Genomic DNA, 27,702 nt, shown 5'->3' on the forward strand with positions numbered 1-27,702 from the left:
AGCAAGTCTGAAGTGCCGGTGGAATGATTTGACAATGAATAAGAGGCGACTGATTGAAGGAAACAAAAGAAGCTATCTTTGGCTGCCCTTCATGAAGCAAGTTTCAAAACTAAATTTCCAAGCAACCTTGAAAAAGCACAATAAATTGCAAAAAAAAAAAAAGGAAATCTTTTTGAGAGAAAGCAACAATGTTTTTATAACCCTCTGCTAAAGAGCAGAAGCTTTCCTCCCGAGTATACTATCTGTAACTGCGCAGGCAGTTGAAAAGACTTCACACAGGCGCCTCTGTGAAACAGAAGAGCAGTAGGCAACAAAGTCCAGGGATTCCAGAACTTAGCTGTCTTTGAAACAACACCTTACATTCCAAAGGCCAACAACTTTAAGATTGCCAACGACTCAAATTATTTATAGGAGATTGATTCATATACTTAACCCAATATGAGAGGAAATATTTCTAATTATATCCAAACATCTTTAATATGAGGGGAATTAGGCTTGGAGACCTTCAATGCCAAAAACATGTTTTGCCAAATATGTTTTAAGAAAGAGGAGGAGGTTACGTGTTTTCCATATTTGAGCCTATAAAAGTACCCTTGGAATGAGTATGACTTGTCTCTCCTCATAAAGCTTCAAGGTAAGTGTGTGTGAGGACACGGCTCTGTCTGGAGGACGGTAAGGGATGTCTGGCTGCCCGCGTGCATGCCACACATCCTGGCTCCCATTGTCCCTGGCAGTCCTGCCAGTGAAGCACCAGCTTACTCCGTAGCAATTTTAATTAGATGTTGTAGTCTTCCCAGTCATTTCCTGGCTCTCAGTTAAGAATTATTCTATAATTGGGAACTGTTATAATTTAATCAGAAGAGGTTTGCTCTTTTTCTTACAGTTCTGATCCACTTTAAGGTCGCATCTCTACGGTAAGATTCTGATTTTTTTTTTTCTCATTCCTCACAGAGTGCAAGGAATCTTCTGCAGTGGTTTGGACAGTGGTGGGGGCGGGGTGAGGGGAGTGATAAAAAAAAAATCATTTCCATTTCATGGTTGATCGCACTTCTCTTAAAAAATGGAGAATGACTTTAGAAACTGGTTCTTCTTAACTCATATACCTTGCAATATATGAAAATGCTTTCTCAGAGTCTTTGGGAATTTTATTCACAATAGTGAATTTCATTCACTATTTCCAGCATTGTAGTTTATCTTTTAAATGACTGCATTACAATATGCAATGTAATATTTCAAAGTGTTACTCAATTATAGAGAAAATTTAAATTTTCTATACTATGGCTTTTCCTCAGCACTATAAATATAAAAACCTATGAGAGATGATGTCTAATTGGATAAATAGAATGGTCTGAATCTTTGCCTTGGAAAAATTGCTTAAATCTGCATGTTGTTTCACAATCTGTAAAATAAAAATTAACGAATATATATACACACACACACATATGTATATATACACACACACAATACAAAACATGTTTGTCAGCATATTCAGCAAGATGAAGCATTTTAATTACGTTATCTGAGTCAATATAGTTCCAATGGGAGAAGTGTATCCAAATGAGCTTCCCTGGAAAAGGTATCTTTATTATTATAAAGTAGAATATACATGAAGATTATTGACAGCATTAATGAATGCTAGTTAATGTGGCAAGACGGGGATCCTGAAAAGAACAAGTTTTGTGAAGTTGTTATAAAAATGTTAATAATAAAGCAAGAAAACATAGGTAATAATGTTTTATAATAAATATTTGAGAAATGCTAAAGATCAGTGAAGAAGTTGAGTTTGTCAAAATTATTATACAGAGACAACAGAAATTGATGGATAATAGAATATTTTTTAACAATGCAAAACAAAGATCCACACATTTCTGCTTTCCTGTATATTAGGAAGTCTTCGTAACTCCCAAGTTTATAATGAAAATATTTCCGTCATGTACAGAATAGTTCCTAAAATTATAGCAACATATTCCTATTGTTCTTTTAATTCACCAAGCCAGCTTTGAGCCTTTCTCCGTGTCCAGCATTTGTTCTAAGAGGTGTGAAGGATACCATAAAAAGAAGAGTGCTCCCTGCCTGCAAGGTGCTTATAATCCAGTTGGGAAGATAAAAACTATAAGTGAAAGAACTGGAGACTATCCTGCCACCATTATAGCTTTATGTTCTCCATAAGCCAATGATAGACAGCTTATAAAGATTAATATACATAACAAATGAAACAGAGAAAGCAGCTAAGAGACTGCAATAGGTGAGCCAGAAACAACAGTGTCTTTCCAAATGCATGATTAAGTATCTGTCAGCACTGGCACAGAACAAGGAGACTGACATTTTATCCTCAACCAAGCCAGGGAGGTGGTCATACCCAATGCAACGCTAAGCACTCAATTGGCCAGTAAATTTTTTAAAAAAGTTTTAAATGTGAATCTAATGGTCTGGTTTCTTAATTTCTACAATTTCTTTTCTTCCTCTCCCAGCCAGGGTCCTTAACTGGGCTGCCATCAATAATCTGCAGCCATGAGTTCCGACTCTGAGATGGCCATTTTTGGGGAGGCTGCTCCTTTCCTCCGAAAGTCTGAAAAGGAGCGAATTGAAGCTCAGAACAAGCCTTTTGACGCCAAGACATCAGTCTTTGTGGTGGACCCTAAGGAGTCCTTTGTGAAAGCAACAGTGCAGAGCAGGGAAGGGGGGAAGGTGACAGCTAAGACCGAAGCTGGAGCTGTGAGTAAAAACACCTGGAGCTGATTAGACTCTGCCTCATTTTGGGTTAAGTTAGCACTTATTTTTTGATTTGGCCTCTCTTGTTTGACTGGACAGACCGTAACGGTGAAAGATGACCAAGTCTTCCCCATGAACCCTCCCAAATATGACAAGATCGAGGACATGGCCATGATGACTCATCTACATGAGCCTGCTGTGCTGTACAACCTCAAAGAGCGCTACGCAGCCTGGATGATCTATGTGAGTTCTTTCTCACGGTCTTGTACTCATGAGAGTAGTTAATAGTTTTTGAAAAGTAGTAGATGATTAAGGTCCCCATCAAATAATTCTGTTCCTCCCTTTTTTTTGGGTGCAGACCTACTCAGGCCTGTTCTGTGTCACTGTTAACCCCTACAAGTGGTTGCCAGTGTATAATGCAGAGGTGGTGACAGCCTACCGAGGCAAAAAGCGCCAGGAGGCCCCACCCCACATCTTCTCCATCTCTGACAATGCCTATCAGTTCATGCTGACTGGTGAGTGGCTCAGCTGGTTTTCATATGAATTATTTTACCATCCATAATCACAAAATGTTAGAACTAATAAAAGGCCTTTAGAAAAAAACCCAATTCACGCCCCTGATTGTTCAGCAGAGGTGACTAAAGCACAGAGAAGTATATACTGTCAAAGCTCATATTAAAACTCAGCTCTCCTGATTACACCTCCTTGACTTTACTAGTCCATGCTATTACTCCATCCCATTAAGTTTAATTTGTTTATGGTCTCCTTGCTTGGAAACACACAATTTATTTTATATATTTAAGTAATAAGAGCCAAGATTAAGTAACAACTGAATCATATAAATCATATATTATCTGAATAGAAATGAAAAATAGGAGTTCAATCCTTCTGGTGCCTCAGTTTCTTGTTAATTATAAATTAGACACTTATACAAGTACTGTCATCTCTTTAAAGTTATCAGAGCACATCTCAGAGATGATATCCTCTGTTTGAATGAAGATGATGTTTTGGGGCTACACACATATAAACAGAAATTGTTTTCCCCCCTTAGAAAGATTTTATTTTGATTGAGGCATCCTCTCTTACCTCATCTTTCTTTAACACAATGGTACACTTTTGGGAGGGCTGATCGAAGCTATATTGAAGTTAGTCTGTGGCCAAAAGATACTAAATTTTTTCTCTTTGTGAAGTCAACTGACACATTTAGAAGCAAAATCTCAGTCATGGCTTGATTAACACTATTTCAATCTATTAAATGACAGTCCAAGCCTTTAGCATATTATGCATTTTTCAGCTATATGCATTAATTAGCAGACAGCATGCCATTGAAATCTACAGATGACAACTACGGAATGTATCTAGCTTTGGAGAATACTGCTCTTTATATTAAACCAACAGGACACTCCCATAACTTTACCATAATATATTGAAAAACCCCACTGAACACATGATACTTATACTCAAATGCCCTGTTTCCCTATAGAAAGTTTTGTTTGTATAACTGATACATATGCTGATTTTCCACTGTTTTTCTTCTAGATCGGGAGAATCAGTCTATCTTGATCACGTATGTATTCCTATTCTGAGATTTATTGGCAGTTTGTTCTTGCCGGAAAAATGACAAACCAAAAAAAGAAATTAGTTAATGTTCCCTACTAAAGCACTGAATGATCAACCTGGAACTAGATATTGGTTTAGCTTTATTATAAGGTTTACATTGCATTAGAATGTAAAATAATAATGTTCTAAATCACCTCATTTGCTGGTCTTGAAAGTTCCACAGAACTTTTCGGTGTGTAGAAAGTGTAAAATGAGCTTGGCTGGAACCAGTGCAGTGCAATGAGCAGCATACAGCCTTCAAAAGGTACAGCAGTTTGGAAATATTACTAGCAGTTCATTTTTAAGGCCCACTTAGAGAATGTCCGTTCCTTCAAAGACCAAACTTGAGCCATGTCTCTAGTCCGAGGAAATGGAAAAACACATGCACGTTTCATAGAGTTTCCTACTAATTGGTCCATTCACTACAGAGGTGCTGAGTAGCTGCTTTTCAGACCCCTCAAGCCCAGGCCTCAGCACCCAGAAAAAAAGCTGACACATTATAAACACTCAAGAAATACGTGTTAAATGAATAATGACTGATTTTTTCTACTTCTTGTCAGTGCAAAGCAAAAGAAATAATATGAGCTATACGTAGGCTGAAAAGAAAGATGTAAAAGGCTCTCTAATAGAGATATAAGGACAAAGGCATGAGGTAGTTGTAGTTCTATTTGTCACAGTGCTTAATTTCTCATGTGTTTGGTCTTTGACAGTGGAGAATCTGGTGCAGGGAAGACTGTGAACACCAAGCGTGTCATCCAGTACTTTGCAACAATTGCAGTTACTGGGGATAAGAAAAAGGAAGAAGTTACTTCTGGCAAAATGCAGGTGAGTCTGATTGTCACAGTCAGAATCCAGGCTCTGTCGGGACTCTCAGGTAGGAAATTCCCAAGCCCCAGATGCAAGGACTGCTCTTGCCTTTGCAGGGGACTCTGGAAGATCAAATCATCAGTGCCAACCCCCTACTGGAGGCCTTTGGCAACGCCAAGACCGTGAGGAATGACAACTCCTCTCGCTTTGTAAGTCTCTTGGTTGCCAAAGGGTCTTCTCTGCCTTTAGATGCCAGAGAAAGCATGTCTGAATTATTTCAATGGCATCGCTACTGCAAACTTCAAGCTTTGGGTATAACAGCATCTTTTTTACTTACAAGGGTAAATTCATCAGGATCCACTTCGGTACGACAGGGAAACTGGCGTCTGCTGATATTGAAACATGTGAGTAACAGGACCTCCTAAATAGAATCCAAGAATGACAAATATTGGTTTGGAGGAACACTTCGCAGCTCCTGCTGAACATGGAGCTTGTAAAGCACCAGTCTGCTGCCAAACATGTTTGTGGTTAATGTCAGTCTTATCCATAGCCCACAGTATGCTTTACCCACTCCAGTCATGAGGTAATGCTTCTGTGGGAACTGCCAGGAACTGCTGGGCATGTCCAAAGTATTCCAGCCTCAGAATGATTTCAATTTTTTTTTAAGAAAAAAACTAGCACTAGAAGTAAACAAGTTATCCAGGGATTGAGGACATGTGACTTATTCCTAGTCTAAGCTTTAATACTGTTGCTTTTAGTAATCCCTCTATTATATGGCGACAGGACCCTGCAGAGGGAGTCTCAGGACTCAATTATATTCCAAATGTCAAGGATCTTCTGTATGAGAAGTGAATATCTTGAGCCAAGCATATTTCACTTTTTTTCCCAGGAGGCAGGAGGAACTGCAATAGTGTTTGTAGAGACATAATATGTGGTACTTCACAGGAACATTCAGTTGAAATCTCAAGACGCCAATGAGATTTAGCTAATGATCCCAAGTCCCCAAATCACTCCAGGACATTGTGTAATTTTTCCCCATAATCTGATGTCTACTATCCGTTGCAGATCTTCTGGAGAAGTCTAGAGTTACTTTCCAGCTAAAGGCTGAAAGAAGCTATCATATTTTTTACCAGATCATGTCTAACAAGAAGCCAGATCTAATTGGTAAGAAATAAATTCATAGCTAGAAGATTGTCACTGTACTATCTTCTAATGTAAAACATATGCCCTGAATTCTGTGACCCAGAAATGCTCCTGATCACCACCAACCCATATGACTACGCCTTCGTCAGTCAAGGGGAGATCACAGTGCCCAGCATTGATGACCAAGAAGAGTTGATGGCTACAGATGTAAGTTATACATGAATTTTAATTTAAAATCCATTATGCATGGGAATGGCAATAACAGCCGTCTATATGTGTGTAAAGGATACAGTATAAATTCTCTTGTGCCCTAATCTTTGTCTTCTCATCTCTCCTGGTAGAGTGCCATTGAAATTCTGGGCTTCACTTCAGATGAAAGAGTGTCCATCTATAAGCTCACAGGGGCTGTGATGCATTATGGGAACATGAAATTCAAGCAAAAGCAGCGTGAGGAGCAAGCTGAGCCAGATGGCACTGAAGGTACCAAATGAATCTCCATCTGGGTTTAATGAGAAAATAAAGGCAAAAATGTCCATTCCAAAACTCAAGCCTTCTTTACAGCTGAGCTCCTGATGGATATACTCAGATGTACCCACACACAGACTTTCTACAAAGTTATTTACTTAATACTATGCCCCTTTGAACTGTGGGTCCCAGAGTAAGTCATATTGGGTATCTGAATTATGTTTCTGCAGTTGCTGACAAAGCAGCCTATCTCCAAAATCTGAACTCTGCAGATCTGCTCAAAGCCCTCTGCTACCCTAGGGTCAAGGTCGGCAATGAGTTTGTCACCAAAGGTCAAACTGTGCAGCAGGTAAGTGCATGACCTCAATGAATCACACACATCCCAGGCCTTCATGACATGTCTTTAATAACACCAACAAACTTTATCTGTGAAGGTGTACAATGCAGTGGGTGCTCTGGCCAAAGCTGTCTACGAGAAGATGTTCCTGTGGATGGTCACCCGCATCAACCAGCAGCTGGACACCAAGCAGCCCAGGCAGTACTTCATTGGGGTCTTGGACATTGCTGGCTTTGAGATCTTTGATGTGAGTTAGCAGAAAACTTGTACCAAAAAAGCTTCCAACAAGCAAGCTTGTTGCTGCGGTCATACAGCATGACTGTAGTCACTTATGGAAAGGGTCTATGAAAAATAGCTGCACTATAAACTTAACTGACACATGAAAGAGCACCAAAAGACCATGAAAGGAAATGAACTTTGGAATGAGACAGACCTGGATTCAAACTCCTGCTCTGCCAATTACTAGCTGTGTAATAATGAGAATGGTACTTGATTGATCATTGGGCAAATTCAACTAGGACCTGTAGGTAAAGCATTTAGCATTCCAGATCACAGACTCACTTCTGAGATCTGTCTGCTAGTTTCAAGATTTCTGAATTTTCAGCCCTTAACACAGTCCCCAAGCATGCAGGCAGCACTCAGTAAACGGTAAGATACTGAGGGCAACAATAGGATCAAAGATGGCGGTGGAGAAGACGAGGTCTTTAAAAGAAAGACTTCGAGATTCTGTTTGCCGAGAAATGAAATGTGTTTAATTATTAGGATAACCTCTGCAATACCCAGGTATTGAGTATAGAAATGGCATCGTAAATGGCCGGGCGCGGTGGCTCACGCTTGTAATCCCAGCACTTTGGGAGGCCGAGGCGGGCGGATCACGAGGTCAGGAGATCGAGACCACGGTGAAACCCCGTCTCTACTAAAAATACAAAAAATTAGCCGGGCGTGGTGGCGGGCGCCTGTAATCCCAGCTACTCGGAGAGGCTGAGGCAGGAGAATGGCGTGAACCCGGAAGGCGGAGCTTGCAGTGGGCCGAGATTGCACCACTGCACTCCAGCCTCGGCGACAGAGCGAGACTCCGTCTCAAAAAAAAAAAAAAAGAAAAAGAAATGGCATCGTAAATAAACTCAAATTTGTCTGTCTGAGAAAGAATACCTGCTACACAGCTTAGCAAATAGGGCTACTGCAATCCTCCGCTTGACAGCAGTATTTCAGATGTGTCCCATTTAGAGGTCGCAATTCTAAACTTTTATCTATGTATGGACTGATTGAAACTAGATGAAATTTTAGAAACGGAGGCACTTCCACACATTTCCAAGCCAACGTGGAAAGAAAGGAATAATCTGTCATTAAGCAGGAACAGAAAAAGCAATCCACACTTTTTAAAATAAGAAAACTAAAGACAGGGTACTTGCAATCATTTTGAGCTTTTTTTTTTTTTTTTTTTGAAGTAACAGCTTTATCGAGATATAATTAACATATCATACAATTCACCTATTTAAAGTATAAAATTCAATGGTTTTTAGTATATTCACAGGTACGTGCTATCATCATAACAATTTCAGAACATTTTCATCATCCCAACAGGAAATTCTATTTTGTCCTCCCCCTAGGCCACAGAAACCCCTAATCTACTTTCTATCTCTGGATTTGGCTATTCTGTTCATGTCTTATAATGGAATCGGATAATATGTGTTCTTTGTGACTGGCTTCTTGCACTTCGCATATGCTTGCCAGATTCATCCCCCTCATAGAACTCCTTTGACTTTTGTGTATGGTGATAGTGCCCTTAAACAAGGGCATCCTCAATTGTGTTTCTATGTAGCTGTCCCAAATAATAAAGCAGGGCAGGTCTACTCAAGTTCTAGGAGTAGTTACAAACACTGGCTCTGGCATCAAAATGTTGGGGTTCCTGCCATGACCCTTACTACCATGGTCTTACACAAGTTACTTAGCCTCCCTAATAGTGTTTCCTCACCCATGAAATGAGCAAATGATACCACTTACAAAGGTAGCTGTGAGGATTAAATGCAGTAACTTATACAAGGCACTTTGCATAGTGTCTATTGTAGAGTAAATGTTCAAGAAATATTAGCTGTTGAATTTTTATTATTAAGGACAACATACAGACCATAATAGCTCAGATCTAGCAAACTTAGCTAGCTTACAACATAATCATAATCATTAAGAAACCTCTAACAAAAACAAATACTATAAAAACCAAACGACTTTTTAAAAAAACTTTTAAGTTCAGGGGTCCATGTGCAGGTTTGTGACATAGGTAAGCTGTGTCGCCCACGTATTAAGCCTAGTACCCATGAGTTATTTTTTCTGATCCCCTCCCTCCTCCCACTCTCCACCCTCCAATAAGCCCCAGTGTGTGCTGTTTCCCTCTATGTGTCCATGTGTTCTCATCATTTAGCTCCCACTTACATGTGAGAACATATAGTATTTGGTTTTCTGTTCCTGCATTAGTTTGCTAAGAATAATGGCCTCCAGCTCCAAACAACTTTTTTTATTGCATAGGAAAGCATCATTCAGAGCTTGTTGACGGGTGTTAAAGAGACAATTTTAACAAGTATGCTAACAGCAGCAAAAACTTCATTGCGTAGGTATAGGTAGGACAAAACGATACCATCCTAAAAGGGCAATTTGGCTAACTAAAAATCACCCCTTTCAAAGAGAAGATTTCATTATAAATTGAATGCTAATTTGTATTTTCAACTCATTTAGTTCAACAGCCTGGAGCAGCTGTGCATCAACTTCACCAATGAGAAACTGCAACAGTTCTTCAACCACCACATGTTCGTGCTGGAGCAGGAGGAGTACAAGAAGGAAGGCATTGAGTGGACGTTCATTGACTTTGGGATGGACCTGGCTGCCTGCATCGAGCTCATCGAGAAGGTTGGCTTGCTTTTTGCAGACCACAGATCATACTGCTGTATAGTATTTAAAAGAAAATCATAAAATCGTGATATAGGCAATGGCTAAATATTTCTACTTGTGAAAAACATGAGGAGAATTCCTTATTTTGCCAACTCTGAAGTAGATATTCTGGTAAAAGGAGATTAAATATTTTCTGTAGAGTCCAGAACACAACACTTACCCACAGTTTGCAATACAAAGTCTTACATTTAAAGTCATCTTTCCTTACAAAAAGTGCACTGACTAGAATATTTTTTACTTACTGTTTTTTGTCATCCTAAAGTCATTATTACTGCATTTGAAGTATGAATTTCTACTACTGTACGTTAAAGCAAGGGCTTTTAAAATCCAGTGTGTGAAAGACTCCCCAAGAATACTTGGTACAACTGCAGGTTTCCCTCGTCTCACCCCTAGAAATATTTTCTGGTAAGTGTAGGATGAAACATCGGAATCGCATTTTGAGCAGGTGATTCTGATGCAGCTAATTTGCAAGTCACACTTGGAGAAATACTGCTCTCAGGTCTTTGGGGTAAAGACATAAACTCCACAGGAGCACAGCCCTCATCTGTCTTACTCTGTCATATCCCAGAGCCTGACACAGCACGTGGCTCCTGATCAGCACCCAATAAATATTTGTTAAGTTAATGACTTCTGACCAAAGGAACGAGTTTTCGTTAACTCTGTAGAATTAAAGGGTGAATTTACTCAGATGGGATAATTATTAATGTTACATGTTATTTCTATAAGCAGACAGAATTCAAGTGGCATTTATTTCTTTTCATTCTTCCAGCCTATGGGCATCTTCTCCATCCTGGAAGAGGAGTGCATGTTCCCCAAGGCAACAGACACCTCCTTCAAGAACAAGCTGTATGAACAACATCTTGGAAAATCTAATAACTTCCAGAAGCCCAAGCCTGCCAAAGGCAAGCCTGAGGCCCACTTCTCTTTGATTCACTATGCTGGCACCGTGGACTACAACATTGCCGGCTGGCTGGACAAGAACAAGGACCCCCTGAATGAGACTGTGGTGGGGCTGTACCAGAAGTCTGCAATGAAGACTCTGGCTCTCCTCTTTGCTGGGGCAACGGCAGCGGAAGCAGGTAATTATCAATATAATTAATCTTTTACCTAATGTATAAAACATAACCAGAGGCCAGACGCGGTGCCTGTAACCCCAGCATTTTGGGAGGCCAAGGTGGGTAGATCACCTGAGGTCAGGAGTTCAAGACCAGCCCGGTCAACATAGCAAAACCTTGTCTCTACTAAAAATACAAAAATTAGCTGGGCATGGTGGCAGGTGCCTATAATCCCAGCTACTCAGAAGGCTGAGGCAGGAGAATCGCTTGAACCCGGGAGGTTGAGGTTGCAGTGAGCCGAGATCATGCCACTGCACTCCAGCCTGGGCAACCAAGAGTGAAACTTCGTCAAAAAAAAAAACAGAGAAAGGCTGTCCTATGATTGCCTTCTTTTTCCCCTCAGAGGCTGGCGGTGGAAAGAAAGGTGGTAAGAAGAAGGGTTCTTCTTTCCAGACCGTGTCTGCTCTCTTCAGGGTACAAACTTCATTTTCTCTGTCTAATTAGATTTAGGATATTAATATACTCTATGGTGTGGGGGAAAAAACTAACCTTTCAAGGATTCTAGAACTGATGTGACTCAACGAGATAGTTCAGCTGGTAGTGGTAAAACAGTTTTAGGGAGCTTGGGGATAGTTTGGAAGAGATACCTCACTATTCAGAAGACACAGGAGTCAGGGGAGATGAAAGTGAATTGCAGAAGTCAGTAGCAGATGGCAAAATTCGATGCTGGGGCCTGAGAATGAGGTCATTTAACACTTAAAAGACTCCAGTGGGATAGGATTAAGTAAAGCTGAGACTTGCTTGAGGCTTTGGAAGCCTCCAAGTGATTTAGGTGCTTAAAGATACATTGGTATAGAATCGAAATGAGTAGATTTTGAAAGCTAAAGATAGAACAGTGGTGGGAATTGGAGCCCGAGTCAAAAGAAGAAAATAAGAAACCAGATGTGATAATAAATAGCACTTAAAAAAAATTACGGCCAAGCACAGTTGCTCACGCCTGTAATCCCAGCAATTTGAGAAGCCGAGGCAGGCAGATCACTTGAGGCCAGGAGTTCGAGACTAGCCTGGCCAACATGATGAAACCCCGTCTCTACCAAAAATATAAAAATTAGCCAGGCATGGTGGTGCATGCCTGTAATCTCAGCTACTCAGGAGGCTGAGGCATGAGAATCGCTTGAACCCAGGACGCAGAGGTTGCAGTGAGCTGAGATCATGTCACTGTACTCCAGCCTGGGCGACAGAGCAAGACTCCATCTCAACGAAAAAAAGGAAAAACATAAAAGTCTATTTTTGTTTTAGCAATCCTATTTCTGATTCCATCTTTAATAACTGATGCTGTAGATATTCGGAAAAACCAGGATTTTCAAAAGATGGAAAACTTTACACGCTTGGTAACATGGCTGTCAGTTTTCTACCAATTCCCAGAATAGGCATTAATAAAGGCCACTTTCTGTGGAATAAGCAGGAGGACACAGCTCTGTATCTATGGCAAGGAATAAGCATTTGATAGACACACAGATACAAGTGAAAGTCAGGTAAAGAAAGAAGTGGGTGTGACTGGGCACCATGGCTCATGCCTGTAATCCCAGCACTTTGGGAGGCCGAGGTGGGTGGATCACTTGAGGTCGGGAGTTTGAGACCAGCCTGGCCAACATGGTGAAACCCCGTCTCTACCAAAAATACAAAAATTAGGTGGGGGTGGTGGCATGTGCCTGTAATCCCAGCTACTCAGAAGGCTGAGGCAGGAGAATTGTTTGAACCTGGGAGGCAGAAGTTACAGTGAGCCAAGATTGTACCACTGTACTCCAGCCTGGGCAACAGAGCAAGACTCCATCTCAGGAAAAAAAAAAAAAAAGAAGAAGAAGAAAAGACAAAGAAAAAAGTGGGAGAATTAGAGGAAGGCATTGATTAGTAGTAAAATCAGACCATGTATCCAGGCAAAAAGAGAATGGGTAGAGTATTTCCATATATTTAGAGTGTCACAGTGAATTTAAAACATATACTAGGAAATTCAACAGCAGCGAACAGTCACTTCAACAGCAAGTAGAAAACTATGTTTCTAATGCACACCAACAGAAAATAGGGGGACATATTAGGAATGTGGAAATTCCAGAAATTGGATTCCAGAAAATTTTCATCTGGATACTATTCATTAGAATTAAACCACTGTCATAGATCTCAATAATTATGTCGATAAATATAAATGTAGAAAACAGTACATTTTTTAAAGTATAAACTCACATGGTTCCACAGGAGAATTTGAATAAGCTGATGACCAACTTGAGGAGCACTCACCCCCACTTTGTGCGGTGCATCATCCCCAATGAAACTAAAACTCCTGGTAAGACATTTCTGATATCCAGACAAGCTCCAGCATGTTTGCAATAGACCACGAAGTATGGCATGTGGATTCATTCTTTTAGGTGCCATGGAGCATGAGCTTGTCCTGCACCAGCTGAGGTGTAACGGTGTGCTGGAAGGCATCCGCATCTGTAGGAAAGGCTTCCCAAGCAGAATCCTTTATGCAGACTTCAAACAGAGGTCAGACATTTTTGCTGTAAATTATTTTAAGAGGTTTTTATTACTTTTAAAACATTTTTCAGTGAAAGAATCCTTTATACCTCCTCTTAAAATTGAAGAGAAGATAAACTCACTTAACAAACTCCATATTGACATAAGAAAACTCTGAAGTCCTTTGAATAAACAGAGGATAGATAAAGGGGTAGATATGATTTCTTGTTTATTTCGGATTACCCAGTGGCTATGTTGTTTCTATAACCAGACAGGAAGATCTCCTGTCTGTGACAGCAGCCATATCATTTTTTTGTCTGGCTTAAACAGATACAAGGTATTAAATGCAAGTGCTATCCCTGAAGGACAATTCATTGATAGCAAGAAGGCTTCCGAGAAGCTCCTGGGGTCCATTGATGTTGACCACACCCAGTATAAATTTGGTCACACCAAGGTAATATTCTGTAAATCCTACCTGATGCTATTCCTGTTCCTTTGAACTTTATGTAAATTTTCTGATCTGAAATTCTTCCCACACATAGGTCTTTTTCAAAGCTGGTCTTCTGGGGCTCCTAGAGGAGATGCGAGATGAGAAGCTGGCACAGCTGATTACCCGAACCCAGGCCATGTGCAGAGGGTTCTTGGCAAGAGTGGAGTACCAGAAAATGGTGGAAAGAAGGTATTAATAAGAATTCTTTACTTAACTCATCATCTTAGGTGTTTTAATTCTGCTTCTTATTATAATCTGATTTGGACATTTCTGTTCCTATGACAGAGAGTCCATCTTCTGCATCCAGTACAATATCCGTGCCTTCATGAATGTGAAGCACTGGCCCTGGATGAAGCTGTATTTCAAGATCAAACCCCTCCTCAAGAGTGCAGAGACAGAGAAGGAGATGGCCAACATGAAGGAAGAATTTGAGAAAACCAAAGAAGAGCTGGCTAAGACCGAGGCAAAAAGGAAAGAGCTGGAAGAAAAAATGGTTACTCTGATGCAAGAAAAAAATGACTTGCAACTCCAGGTTCAAGCTGTGAGTATCCCGAAGTCATTTCCTGCAATCTGATGCTAAAACTTCAGCTCAGTGGTCACTAAGGAGAGACCTAGATTCTACCAAATAAGGGACAGATTATGAATCTTTAATAATCCACAACTCCTTAGAATGTTCTATAGAATTCCATACACAATATTACTAAAAATCACTGTGGTAGGATTCTTTGATGTCAAGAAGGGAAAAATAAAAGCATTTTTCCTTCCCCTCTGTTGTTTTCCACAGCAGAATGTGAACAGGAAATAAAGTGAGCTTTGCTCCCTAAATTCTCCCTACTGAAAAATGCAATAAGAGCTGTGAAAAAGAAAAATATTGTCAGTGAGGAAGGAGACTTTGATGAAAACGCATTAACTTGAAATCAATATTCTGAGTTTTGTATCTACAATCCCTGAGCAACTTTCTGCTCAACTTTATTTTTAGAAACATTTTAGTACCTGAAAGGGTAGGATTATGGCAAGAATAATGGCAATGCTTTCTGGTAAAGATAATGGCAATGCCTTCCATAGATAATGTCTATTTTTATGCAAAGTATGAGAGATAGGGTTGATATTCTTATTCTAATGTCCCAGTAACTATCCAGAGGCTTGGAGAGAAATATTTGATCAAGAGCCACTATCTAACCCATTTTTGTAACGCAAATAACAAGACAGTTCAATTGCTGCCACCAAAACCAACAGCAGAAACATTAAAAGTTGCCCTCCCAGTTCTCTGAATTCAGAAAGGGAATTGACTAGTCCCATTGTGCCTACAAGTTTGGGACACATACTTAGAGAATCTAAAGAATGATGAATTGCAAATACCCAGGTTGGTACTGTGACTTTCCTGTACTTTGTATAGATCAGGGTTTTCCACACTGAGGAGTGGTTCATCATGTCTTCAAGAAACAGGAGATAATCTATCCAAGAATATACCTCTCCTTTGCAGATAGTATTATAAAACCTCTGTTTAACAATATTCTATCAACTATCCACTAATAAATATTGGGTGAAGTTCCAGACAGGGATGTAAGTTTGAATGAGAAACATGGTCCTTCCCTCACAGTTTATCCCAACTCCTATTTCTTCTTATGAGAAATATGCTTGCTACTTCTCTAAGCATCACCTTGAACATGTTCCATTCCCTTTGTCTACTCTGTCACTGGATGACATTTCTTCCTTTCAAGGCACTTTTCTGATAGTACCCCTCTCTCTTAGCAACCTGCTAGAAACCCAATCCTTTTGTCTCTTGGCTTTTCATATATTGAATGCTCCTGAAAATAAATATTAAATAAAGAAAATTGGCTGACCCGAAATTATATACCAACACATTATATATGTTATAGCAAATATAATTGTAACATAATTTCACCAGGAACCATGACTTAAGTTCCTTTCTTTATCACCAGACTCATAAGTGCCCAATAAATATTTACTGAATGGTAGACAGCTAATAAAAATTAACCTGAAGCCTTAAGACAATTTACTTGTTTGGTTTCGAAATATTAATAAAATCTGAAAATGTCTAGGAAACTAAAATCTAAAATATCGATTGCCTCTTCTCAGGAAGCTGACAGCTTGGCTGATGCAGAGGAAAGGTGTGACCAGCTGATCAAAACCAAAATCCAGCTAGAGGCCAAAATCAAAGAGGTGACTGAGAGAGCTGAGGATGAGGAAGAGATCAATGCTGAGCTGACAGCCAAGAAGAGGAAACTGGAGGATGAATGTTCAGAACTCAAGAAAGACATTGATGACCTTGAGCTGACACTGGCCAAGGTTGAGAAGGAGAAACATGCCACAGAAAACAAGGTATCAATCATATTCTACAGTACTGTATAGAGGTTCTGCCACCTAACTAAGCTGCTTTATACAACTAAGCTACTTTCTTCACCTTTGTAGGTGAAAAACCTCACAGAAGAGATGGCAGGTCTGGACGAAACCATCGCTAAGCTGACCAAGGAGAAGAAGGCTCTCCAGGAGGCCCACCAGCAGACCCTGGATGACCTGCAGGCAGAGGAGGACAAAGTCAACACCCTGACCAAAGCTAAAATCAAACTTGAACAACAAGTGGATGATGTAAGCCTAACATTATATAAACATGATTTTTTAAATTTTGTAACAAACTAAGTAAGCATGAGTTTGTGTCGTTATGATACAGTCAGTACTTATCAAGTGCCTCCTATGAATGAGGAATATGGAACATCATCCCTATTACAAGGACTAAGATGTACACACAAGAAAGTTTTTAAAATCAATAAAGAAAGTTAACTATGAATAATAGACAATATGGATAAAAAGAATTGAGGGAAAGGAAGGTTAATGTGTTCACAAAGAAAAGCTATACAAGCAAAACACGTCTTTAGCTGGGCTTGAAAGACAAGTGGCTATGTGCAGTTACAGAAGAGGGAGGGTGTTCTAAGCAGGCAGCATAGCAGCAGCAAAGAAGTTGTAATGATCAATAAGGTTTTCTCTCACAGCAACAAAGGACACTCAGAATTAGCAATGTGGAAGATAAGTTTGGCTTTAAACATGATCTGATATCTAATAGAGAACCCACTGAAAATGCCTGAGTAAGGGAGGCATTTAAAAAGTTCATGGTTTGGAAGTATTAGCATGGTGTCCATCCCAGCTGGAAAAGTATTGGATTCCAGTGGGGAGATGCAGAAGGCATAATGTCTCACTAGTAACTTATTATAACAATGTGAAAAAGAGGCACATTTTACCTTTTAAACGATAACTTTTTCGACTAGGTAAATACCAAAGAGAATGGAGTCAATGGGACAAATCTGCCTAATTCATAGAAAAATAGTTTGCTGAATAGATATAATGTTTAAAAATTTAATCTGGGTCAAAAGGTGGTACCATTCTAAGAACCGTATTCATGGATTATTAACTTTTAGCTAGAAGGATCTTTGGAACAAGAAAAGAAAATTCGGATGGATCTAGAAAGAGCAAAGAGAAAACTAGAGGGAGACCTAAAATTGGCTCAAGAATCCACAATGGATATAGAAAATGACAAACAACAACTTGATGAAAAGCTTAAAAAGTAAGCAGTTTTAGGACAACAGTTTTGTGAGGAAATTACTCTTAATATTTCTGAGACTGACATAAAGGGCTTTTCTAATAGGAAAGAGTTTGAAATGAGCGGTCTGCAAAGCAAGATTGAAGATGAACAAGCCCTTGGTATGCAGCTGCAGAAGAAAATCAAGGAGTTACAAGTACGTTAAATGATTTTCACGAGGCTAATTAAACATCAAAAAGTTACTGACACCAAGAGTTCGTATTAATATTTTTCACCATTCCCAGGCCCGCATTGAGGAGCTGGAGGAGGAAATCGAGGCAGAGCGGGCCTCCCGGGCCAAAGCAGAGAAGCAGCGCTCTGACCTCTCCCGGGAACTGGAGGAGATCAGCGAGAGGCTGGAAGAAGCCGGTGGGGCCACTTCAGCCCAGATTGAGATGAACAAGAAGCGGGAGGCTGAGTTCCAGAAAATGCGCAGGGACCTGGAGGAGGCCACCCTGCAGCACGAAGCCACAGCGGCCACCCTGAGGAAGAAGCACGCAGATAGCGTGGCCGAGCTTGGGGAGCAGATTGACAACCTGCAGCGAGTGAAGCAGAAGCTGGAGAAGGAGAAGAGTGAGATGAAGATGGAGATCGATGACCTTGCTAGTAACATGGAGACTGTCTCCAAAGCTAAGGTACAATCAACACTTCACATTGATTATTTGGTTTTTTGTTTTTCCCTTTAGCACAAATATGATTTGTATCTCAAAAACGTCTCATGACTAAATCAGGCACCCTTTTTCTCATATCACTGATATGAGAAACTTAACAATTTAGTTAAGTAGTTAGATTAACAAGCAATTCAGTGGCTGTATGCTTGGACTATGTATCTTATTACTCTTTCCATCACAATCTAAGACCTTTGCTGGTTTTGTTTGTAAAGATAGTTTCTTCTCAAAATAAATGAGTACTGCAGCTCCTACGGAATGTTTAGATTACTGAAACTTTCTTTGGTCCAACTACTTACTTGAAATGCCTTCTACCACTTTTTGAATGCAGGGAAACCTTGAAAAGATGTGCCGCACTCTAGAAGATCAACTGAGTGAAATTAAGACCAAGGAAGAGGAGCAGCAGCGGCTGATCAATGACCTCACAGCACAGAGAGCGCGCCTGCAAACAGAATCAGGTGGGCCATGTACCAGTACTGACCTTGAATGACAAATTCACCCTGCATGTGCAATCTGCTGAAAAACTCTGCATTTATTTACTTGAGGTCATATACTACCTCCCTGGGAGATCCCCACTAATATGAACACATTATTGACCACTGGCATGAGGTTGCTTTCTTTCATATATATATACGAGAGAAATACATGTCTATATATATGTGTGTATATATATCCATACATATATATTATATATATATTTATATTTAGAGAGAGAGAGAGAGAAATAGAATCAGGCCCTTTTATTTTTGAAGACTTTAAGGGAGATTTGGCTTTAATCAAAAAGTTATCGAAAACAAAGTGTATCCTTACAGTACCTCTTTTCACTTTTCAAAATGCTTTCGCAAGCTATGTGTTACTTTATTTTCCTCATTAGTCTGTGTAATACTATCCCCATTTTAAAGACAGTGGATTATGGTAGTGATGAAGCGACTTGTCCAAGAATGTTTACTCCAGTCTTTTTCCTGAAGTCTTGCCAATTACTTGTAACTAACATGGTTAAGTAGGGAAATATTCAAGACCACAACCCAGCTGAGAAACATTCAAGTAAGATTTGTAGATTTTTGATTAGAGAAATTGGAAAGTCTCTGCATTTATTCCCCCTCCTACTGACTTGTCCAACTTTCTACCAAAGTTCTATCTCCCCAAGTAGAGGTAACAAAATGGAAATTGTTTTATGGGTAATTTAGGCTATTAAAGTAATAGGCAGGTTAAAGTGTTGGAAAATGACTCTACACTTTTGGTATTCAAATACTGTTCTTTCTATAACAAAGTTCAGAATAAATATTTAATTCTTATTAAATGCCAGAGATAAAGTTCAAGATAACTAGTTTAAAAATGGTGTGCAAAAGTTTTCCTATCTTTCTAACATAATGTAGTGCATTTTCTACATTATGGTACTTAAAAAATTGAAGACATGTGTAAATGCCATTTAGTTTGGAAAGTACTTATCCAGAAACCAATTCATTCTGGGGATGGGAGACTACTTAATCATTTCTTAATATAAAAATCTTTCCAGAATTTCTTTTGACTATCATTTCTACTTACAGAAGAAATTGCCCAAAGTCTCTTATTTTCCACAGTATAAATCCTTTGTTTCAACCAACTTTCAATGGAAGGCAAATTAGACAACACTACTGCCTTACATAAAGTAAAAAGTACTAGAATATTTTGTTGGCTTGATTTACATTTTTTTCACATTTCTTCATCAATTTTGACTATGATCAAATAATCATAAATATCTCTTGAAATCTTTTGTCCTGTTCACAAGCATGTAATCTGCCTCAAATTTCTCCATGCTTCTAATTTTTACGTGGATCTGCTTATCAGGGTTAAAGCGGATGTTGGTGGTTTGTTGTCACCCATGCCCTCCATCAAGTTTCAAACTCGGCTCCCTTTCCCTGCTCAAGTTTTTATTTTAGAGTTTTAATTTCCAAAGTAAGGTTGAGTTTTCTGGACTTGGTCTTTTATAGGTGAATATTCACGCCAGCTAGATGAAAAGGATACATTAGTTTCACAGCTCTCAAGGGGCAAACAAGCCTTTACACAACAGATTGAGGAACTGAAAAGGCAACTTGAAGAGGAGATAAAGGTAAGCTCCACTTATTGTTGTCGTTCTTGTCATTATTGTTCTTGTTATTTGTTTTTCGCTTACTTTTACAGACTTTCTTCTGGTGGCCTATAGGAGATCAGGAATCAAACATCACTTTAAATATATAAAATTAAGTCACCAATCTCTATGTTCTCAGGCCAAGAGTGCCCTGGCACATGCCCTGCAGTCCTCCCGCCATGACTGTGACCTGCTGCGGGAACAGTATGAGGAGGAGCAAGAAGCCAAGGCCGAGCTACAGAGAGCAATGTCCAAGGCCAACAGTGAGGTTGCCCAGTGGAGGACCAAATACGAGACAGACGCCATCCAGCGCACAGAGGAGCTGGAGGAGGCCAAGTATGTTCCAGACTTAGTTAAAATGGAACTGTAAGGGCAAACAGTTTCCTTGCTCTCAAAAAATATGAAAAACTAGGGAAAAAACATTCTGGGACCATATACAGCCATATTGTTGGAATTAATGTTTTGGTAGATGCCTTAGAAGAGATTCTGAGAGGAGTTCTCGATGCAAAATGTATATTGATGTGGAAAAGCTTCATTATTAATGGATTAATTAAAAACTAGCACAAATAAGGAATACAATTAGACAGACAAAATCAAGTTTATTTCATTTGAATTCAATTTATCCAACATTTGAGCCCTTAATATGTTGGACAGCCTACAAGAATACAAAGATTAGTACAGTACAGACTTTCTCTTTGAGGACTAAAATTATGTGGAGACACAGAAAAACAAACCAGTAATTCAAGGTAGATATTAATATTCTATAGAAGAGGAATAAGCCAGCTACGTGGAAGGGTAAAATGTTAGCTCATACTTGTCATGGATGGCCTTAAAGTCACTCTATGAAGTATGGCAATACCAAAATTGGGGTTGTTTTTGGTATTTGGTGGTAGGATAACGGGAATGAGTTAATATAGAACTGGACCTACAAAACAAGCTTGAGAAGCAAAGTATTAAAGAAGTCTGATTGTGGAATTCACTCTCTTGTACCCACTTTGAAACACCCAATTCAGTTGACAGCCGTTCACTTTTATTGCCCATATTTCACTTTTTAGGAAGAAGCTGGCTCAGCGTCTGCAGGATGCTGAGGAACATGTAGAAGCTGTGAATGCCAAATGTGCTTCCCTTGAGAAGACGAAGCAGAGGCTCCAGAATGAAGTTGAGGACCTCATGATTGATGTTGAGAGGACAAATGCTGCCTGTGCCGCCCTGGACAAAAAGCAAAGGAACTTCGATAAGGTATTCTCTCCAGTTTTTGCTTCAACTTTCAACATAGAATTAACAATAGCCTGCTACCTTCAGTGTGCCCAATTCAAACAATCTGAGGGCTGTTCTCAGTAGCTCTTGACCCATCAGCAGCTGTCTGTGGAGAGGGGAAGTGCTCCTGTGGTTTCTATCCTTCTCATTCGTAATTTTTTTTTCAATCCCAGAACACCTCAACTCTGAGAAGTGCTAGAATAGATGGTTTTTATCTCATCAAATTTTGTCCAATAAATTTCTTGTCCATTCCTTGATCTTCAGATCCTGGCAGAATGGAAACAGAAGTGTGAAGAAACTCATGCTGAACTTGAAGCTTCTCAAAAGGAATCCCGCTCACTCAGCACAGAACTATTTAAGATTAAGAATGCTTATGAGGAATCTTTAGACCAACTTGAAACCCTGAAGCGGGAAAATAAGAATTTGCAACGTGAGAACATTTTACCTTTTCTTTAACAATAAAAGATTTGAAAGAATCTTTTCCATCTATAAACAAATTTCTATATTTTTTGTTCACCAACAGAGGAGATTTCTGATCTCACTGAACAGATTGCAGAAGGAGGAAAGCGTATCCATGAACTGGAAAAAATAAAGAAGCAAGTTGAGCAAGAAAAGTCTGAACTTCAGGCTGCTTTAGAGGAGGCAGAGGTAAGCATTTTATTGCATACTCTAAACCAATTAGAAGAGGAATTGGGGTCTATTAAATGCAAGGAATGGTGAATCAAGAGAACCGAAAAATAATTTTTGCTCCATGAACTAGGGATGAGAATGGAGAACTGATCATGCATACAACCAACATAACCATATGTCAGGAACTGTGCTACGCACTGAGCAAACAAAGATGAATCAGTTAAAGGCCCTGCTTTCAAGGGCACAATCTACCTAGGGAGATAAAAGCATATAAAATCAACAATAACATTCAATAATTTGTAGAAATTTCTATAACAACAAAATAAAAATGTATGATGGCAGCACAAAGGCAGACAGTATGTGTGTCAGAGAATAGCAAAAAAATGCAAAGGCATGAAAATGACACTCTTGCTTAAATCTTACTACTACTTAGAAATCTATTTATAAATAAGGTTTCATGAAGGATAAATCATTCTTATCTCTAGAATACACGCACTTCCATTACCCTACTAATGTCACCTCTTGCTGTCATTAAGGCATCTCTTGAACATGAAGAGGGAAAGATCCTGCGCATCCAGCTTGAATTAAACCAAGTCAAGTCTGAGGTTGATAGGAAAATTGCTGAAAAAGATGAGGAAATTGACCAGCTTAAGAGAAACCACATTAGAATCGTGGAGTCCATGCAGAGCACGCTGGATGCTGAGATCAGGAGCAGGAATGATGCCATTAGGCTCAAGAAGAAGATGGAGGGAGACCTCAATGAAATGGAAATCCAGCTGAACCATGCCAACCGCATGGCTGCTGAGGCCCTGAGGAACTACAGGAACACCCAAGCCATCCTCAAGGTAAATATGTCCAAGAGATGGTCCCAGGACAATTGGGGTGCCTGCAACCCTGAATACATGGTGTCTCAATGACTGTTTGTTCCACAGGATACCCAGCTCCACCTGGATGATGCTCTCCGGAGCCAGGAGGACCTGAAGGAGCAGCTGGCTATGGTGGAGCGCAGAGCCAACCTGCTGCAGGCTGAGATCGAGGAGCTGCGGGCCACTCTGGAACAGACAGAGAGAAGCAGGAAAATCGCAGAACAGGAGCTCCTGGATGCCAGTGAGCGTGTTCAGCTCCTGCACACCCAGGTGCATGTAATAATAGAATAGCAACAAATACAAGGGTATGAAAATGACATTCTTGCTGAAATCTTGGTACTATTAAGAAATCTATTTATAAGATTTCATGAAGGATAAAGTTTAAAATATTTTATTTTTTTGATTATCTATATTTTTGTTTATCTGAACTATAACATCCATAGTTGATTGTATTTTTTTTTTTTTTTTTTTTTTGAGACGGAGTCTCACTCTGTCGCCCAGGCTGGAGTGCAGTGGTGCAATCTCGGCTCACTGCAAGCTCTACCTCCCGGGCTCATGCCATTCTCCTGCCTCAGCCTCCGGAGTACCTGGGACTACAAGTGCCCGCCACCACGCCTGGCTAATTTTTTGTATTTTTAGTGGAGATGGGGTTTCACCGTGTTAGCCAGGATGGTCTTGATCTCCTGACCTTGTGATCCACCTGCCTCGGCCTCCCAAAGTGCTGGGATTACAAGCGTGAGCCACCGCACCTGGCCAGTTGATTGTCTTTTAAACATATGTCAACTCAGATAATTTATGAAACAAGGAGGAATATTAATGAATTCATTTAGTTAATTCGTTTATGGGTTCATTAGAACATGAGGCTTCCTAATTTTTCTCTCATGTGCCTAATATTTCTAAATTTCACATTTTAAACAGAACACCAGCCTGATCAACACCAAGAAGAAGCTGGAGACAGACATTTCCCAAATCCAGGGAGAGATGGAAGACATCATCCAGGAAGCCCGCAATGCAGAAGAGAAGGCCAAGAAGGCCATCACTGATGTGAGTGAAGGGTAACACGGTGGTGGTCAAACTTGAATCTTAATGTGCTGTCTTAGCTGTCTTAACCCATTCTGTTTTACTGCGAATTAGGCTGCCATGATGGCTGAGGAGCTGAAGAAGGAACAGGACACCAGCGCCCATCTGGAGCGGATGAAGAAGAACCTGGAACAGACGGTGAAGGACCTGCAGCACCGTCTGGATGAGGCTGAGCAGCTGGCCCTGAAGGGCGGGAAGAAGCAGATCCAGAAACTGGAGGCCAGAGTGGGTCTCCTAATCAGCATGTATTCCTATCTCATTCCAATCCAACACATGATTCTGAATACCTAGCACTGCTAGATGATGTGGGGCATACTGACATGAGGGAGAGCTATTCCCTCATGCCCAAAAGCTCATAATAAGGAAAACTGAACTAGGGCATTAAAAACTACATATAAAGCAGAGTAAAAGAAGTATGTGGGTCATGTGAAGAAGCAGAAATTGGTCAAATGAATGTCTTTAAAATGTCCATCTTCTTGTAGGTTCGTGAACTTGAAGGTGAAGTTGAAAGTGAACAGAAGCGCAATGTTGAAGCTGTCAAGGGTCTACGCAAACATGAGAGAAAAGTGAAGGAACTCACTTACCAAGTAAGGAAAATGGCCTGTCTAGGTTTTCACTTTAGTCTACATGGGATTAAAAGCCATATGTATGACAAAATGTAATATTTGTACTTTCAAGAAACTTACTCTTGAAAACATTATTTCAGACTGAGGAAGACCGCAAGAATATTCTCAGGCTCCAGGACCTGGTGGACAAACTGCAAGCAAAGGTGAAATCCTACAAGAGACAAGCTGAAGAAGCGGTGAGTTCACAACCCCTTGGGGTGATTTTTCTCAGACATGACCAGGCCAGTTTAAAGTGACAAAAGAAAAGACGAGTAAAATGAGGAAGGATCAAAAGAAAACAAATGGCTACATGGAGGTCCAAGGCTGAGGTAAAACCAACCGCCTGACAAGCCAGCAGAAGATGTTCTAGAGATGGGGAAGAGCAAATGCAAAGCTTTTGAGTGGAAAAGAGTCTGGCTCAAGAAGCAGACAAAAAAAGGAGGAAAGCACCACAGCTGGGGCTGGAGAGCCAGGTAGGAGGCAGCTCATTGGGTCTTCCAGGCCATGGTAAGAACAATAAGGTACTGGGAAGCCAGGGAGGGTTTTAATGTGGGTCAGTCATTACCTGATCTATATTTTTTAAAAAGAGCATTCGGGATACTATGTAAAGAATGGGTCATTGGGTAACACAAGTGGGTGCAGAGAGACATGTTAGGAAGCTTTTCAGCTTGGTTCTGTGGCTTGGGTAAGAGAGTGGAGCAGAGAGAAGTGGAGAAATTCAGGACATATTTTGGAGGTAGAAACTACAAGATTGCTAATAGGTTGCACTTGGGAGATGAAAGAAAGGCAATTAAGAGTAATTTATCAAGTTTATGGTTTGAGTAACCAGGTGGATGATGTAACACTTAAGTGGCGAACAAAGGGAAGAACAGATTTGCAGGGCAAGAAAGAAACAGGAATTCTGTTTTAGATACATAATACCACATATACACAAGTGAATATGTCAAGTAAATAGTTAAATATAAGATTCTGAAACTCAGAAGGTCTTGGTTATGTTCAAATCAGTAGATTCTTAACACTCCACTTTATCTCATTTCCATATCCCATGATTCATCTGGATTAATAACCAAATAGTTTCAACTTCCTACATATAAATATGCATAGTTACATATCACAAATGAGTTCCTCTGTTCATTGATGGTTTTTATTTTACCCCTGACATCTAAGGTAAGAGAAAGAAAAAGATGGGAATGGAGGGGAATGAGGGAGGGAGAGAAAACAAACACACTTGTGTGCACAGACAAACACACAAACTACTGTCCATACCTCGGACAAATTGCTTTATCTTTCTCCAGTTCCTACTTTCCTCATCTGTAAGAGGAAATGCTGAGGTTTTTTCTCAAGCTATACTATTTAATGATTCTAAGCTTTATGTCTGTTCTAAATTTGAATGCCACATTTTGGAGGTTCTTACTGAGACTTTTAAATAAGAATGGTTACCAGAGACTAAACTAGAACTGACCTGCTCAAATTCTCTGCTATATATTTAAATATAATCAGAGACAGCTCAGACTATTTTAGGAAACAAACTTGTTGCTTAATTTCTAAACTTAAGTGGCAATAATTTAAACTCACATGGCAATAACTTATATTCAGGCTTAATGGTTTGGTTTGGTATAGATTGCATACTTGCATTCTTAAAAGGCTTGGTTCCATTCTCAGGATTCTGAAAAAAAAAAAAAAAAAAAAAACAAAGCTGGACACCTGGCATATTTAGTAGTAGCTCTAGGATGTTCTGCTGTTCTAAAAGTTCAGATACAAAGGTCACCTGTCCTTCCTTGTTATCTATGAGTTCAAGAAGCGAATGCAAAAATAACAAAAATAAAAATTCAAGAGCATTTCTCTAGGTTTCTTAAAATATCTGCTAGAGTGAATCATCTTTAAGTAAAAAGGAAATTCAAGATCCATTGACCTAAGAATGGAAAAATTCTGAACTTTCTTCCCTCATAAATGGATTTCCATTCACAGGAGGAACAATCCAACATCAACCTCTCCAAATTCCGCAAGATCCAGCACGAGCTGGAGGAGGCCGAGGAACGGGCTGACATTGCTGAGTCCCAGGTCAACAAGCTGCGCGTGAAGAGCCGGGAGGTTCACACAAAAATCATAAGTGAAGAGTAATTTATCTAACTGCTGAAAGGTGACCAAAGAAATGCACAAAATGTGAAAATCTTTGTCACTCCATTTTGTACTTATGACTTTTGGAGATAAAAAATTTATCTGCCAAAAACTTGTGAGTCTCTTTTTCCTCTCTATGTCAATTTGTCTTTAGAAGTACCGAGAAAAGAAAAACATCTCAACATTTTGGTTACATTTTACAGAAAAGTGCTTAGTCACCAATATTAAGACATGATAGGGAGCAGCTAGGCCGACCCGGTAAGTGCCACCATATGCGTCCCTATGGGAAGTAGGTGAACCTAAAGGTATACCACAGGCACATAAAACATAGAATATTTGGTAAACCTTACTTGACAAAACATAGCTGGTTTCTGTCAATGAAATTATGGATTTTCTTCATAAAATGATAGGAAATCCTTCATCCTAAGGCTGAGTAAAAATAAATTAAAACATGTTATTTACATAAAATGAGAAAAATTTAAAAATTAAGTTTAAGTATTGTCAAAAATATTTAAAATGCAAACTCTTCACTATATGAACCATTTAATTGGGATCAGAATCCCTTGAGAGGGAAGCATGTTCTGTAGGTTTTCTGGCCTTTTCTAAATACAAGAGATTTTTAGTTTTTTGTTATCTACAGATGTTTAGTTTGCTGGATTGTGCCCCCTCCTTGGTTATCACAATCAAATGGTAACCAGGAGTTAAAAATTGTTA

The 27,702-nt window shown here is 39.7% G+C and overlaps 1 protein-coding gene across 1 annotated transcript; it reads left to right on the forward strand.

The window, feature by feature from the left end:
• The first annotated feature begins 611 nt into the window (after positions 1 to 611).
• MYH1 (myosin heavy chain 1) lies at positions 612 to 27,100 on the forward strand. The gene is made up of 40 exons (XM_003274683.1): positions 612 to 634; positions 884 to 914; positions 2,472 to 2,715; positions 2,812 to 2,955; positions 3,071 to 3,227; positions 4,252 to 4,279; positions 5,022 to 5,136; positions 5,235 to 5,327; positions 5,459 to 5,522; positions 6,184 to 6,282; positions 6,365 to 6,468; positions 6,603 to 6,741; positions 6,957 to 7,075; positions 7,161 to 7,310; positions 9,794 to 9,964; positions 10,776 to 11,085; positions 11,465 to 11,535; positions 13,315 to 13,402; positions 13,485 to 13,602; positions 13,903 to 14,026; positions 14,115 to 14,251; positions 14,348 to 14,603; positions 16,163 to 16,405; positions 16,496 to 16,672; positions 17,497 to 17,642; positions 17,724 to 17,814; positions 17,903 to 18,292; positions 18,657 to 18,783; positions 20,296 to 20,414; positions 20,572 to 20,768; positions 21,488 to 21,671; positions 21,954 to 22,119; positions 22,213 to 22,337; positions 22,856 to 23,164; positions 23,252 to 23,455; positions 24,104 to 24,229; positions 24,320 to 24,490; positions 24,748 to 24,852; positions 24,972 to 25,067; positions 26,839 to 27,100. The coding sequence occupies exons 3-40, from the start codon at positions 2,512 to 2,514 to the stop codon at positions 26,989 to 26,991; spliced, it is 5,820 nt and encodes a 1,939-aa protein (XP_003274731.1). The 5' UTR covers positions 612 to 634; positions 884 to 914; positions 2,472 to 2,511; the 3' UTR covers positions 26,992 to 27,100.
• The last annotated feature ends 602 nt before the right edge of the window (positions 27,101 to 27,702 follow it).

Source organism: Nomascus leucogenys, chromosome 19 (assembly GCF_006542625.1).
Source record: "Nomascus leucogenys isolate Asia chromosome 19, Asia_NLE_v1, whole genome shotgun sequence".
Classification (NCBI taxonomy): domain Eukaryota; kingdom Metazoa; phylum Chordata; class Mammalia; order Primates; family Hylobatidae; genus Nomascus; species Nomascus leucogenys.

Bases quoted from the DNA above. Each gene is read 5' to 3' on its own strand.
- MYH1 (XM_003274683.1), top strand. From the start codon at position 2,512: ATGAGTTCCGACTCTGAGATGGCCATTTTTGGGGAGGCTGCTCCTTTC. The intron at 2,716-2,811 runs GTGAGTAAAAAC...TTGACTGGACAG, and splicing joins CTAAGACCGAAGCTGGAGCT to ACCGTAACGGTGAAAGATGA. The intron at 16,673-17,496 runs GTAAGCCTAACA...ATTAACTTTTAG, and splicing joins TTGAACAACAAGTGGATGAT to CTAGAAGGATCTTTGGAACA.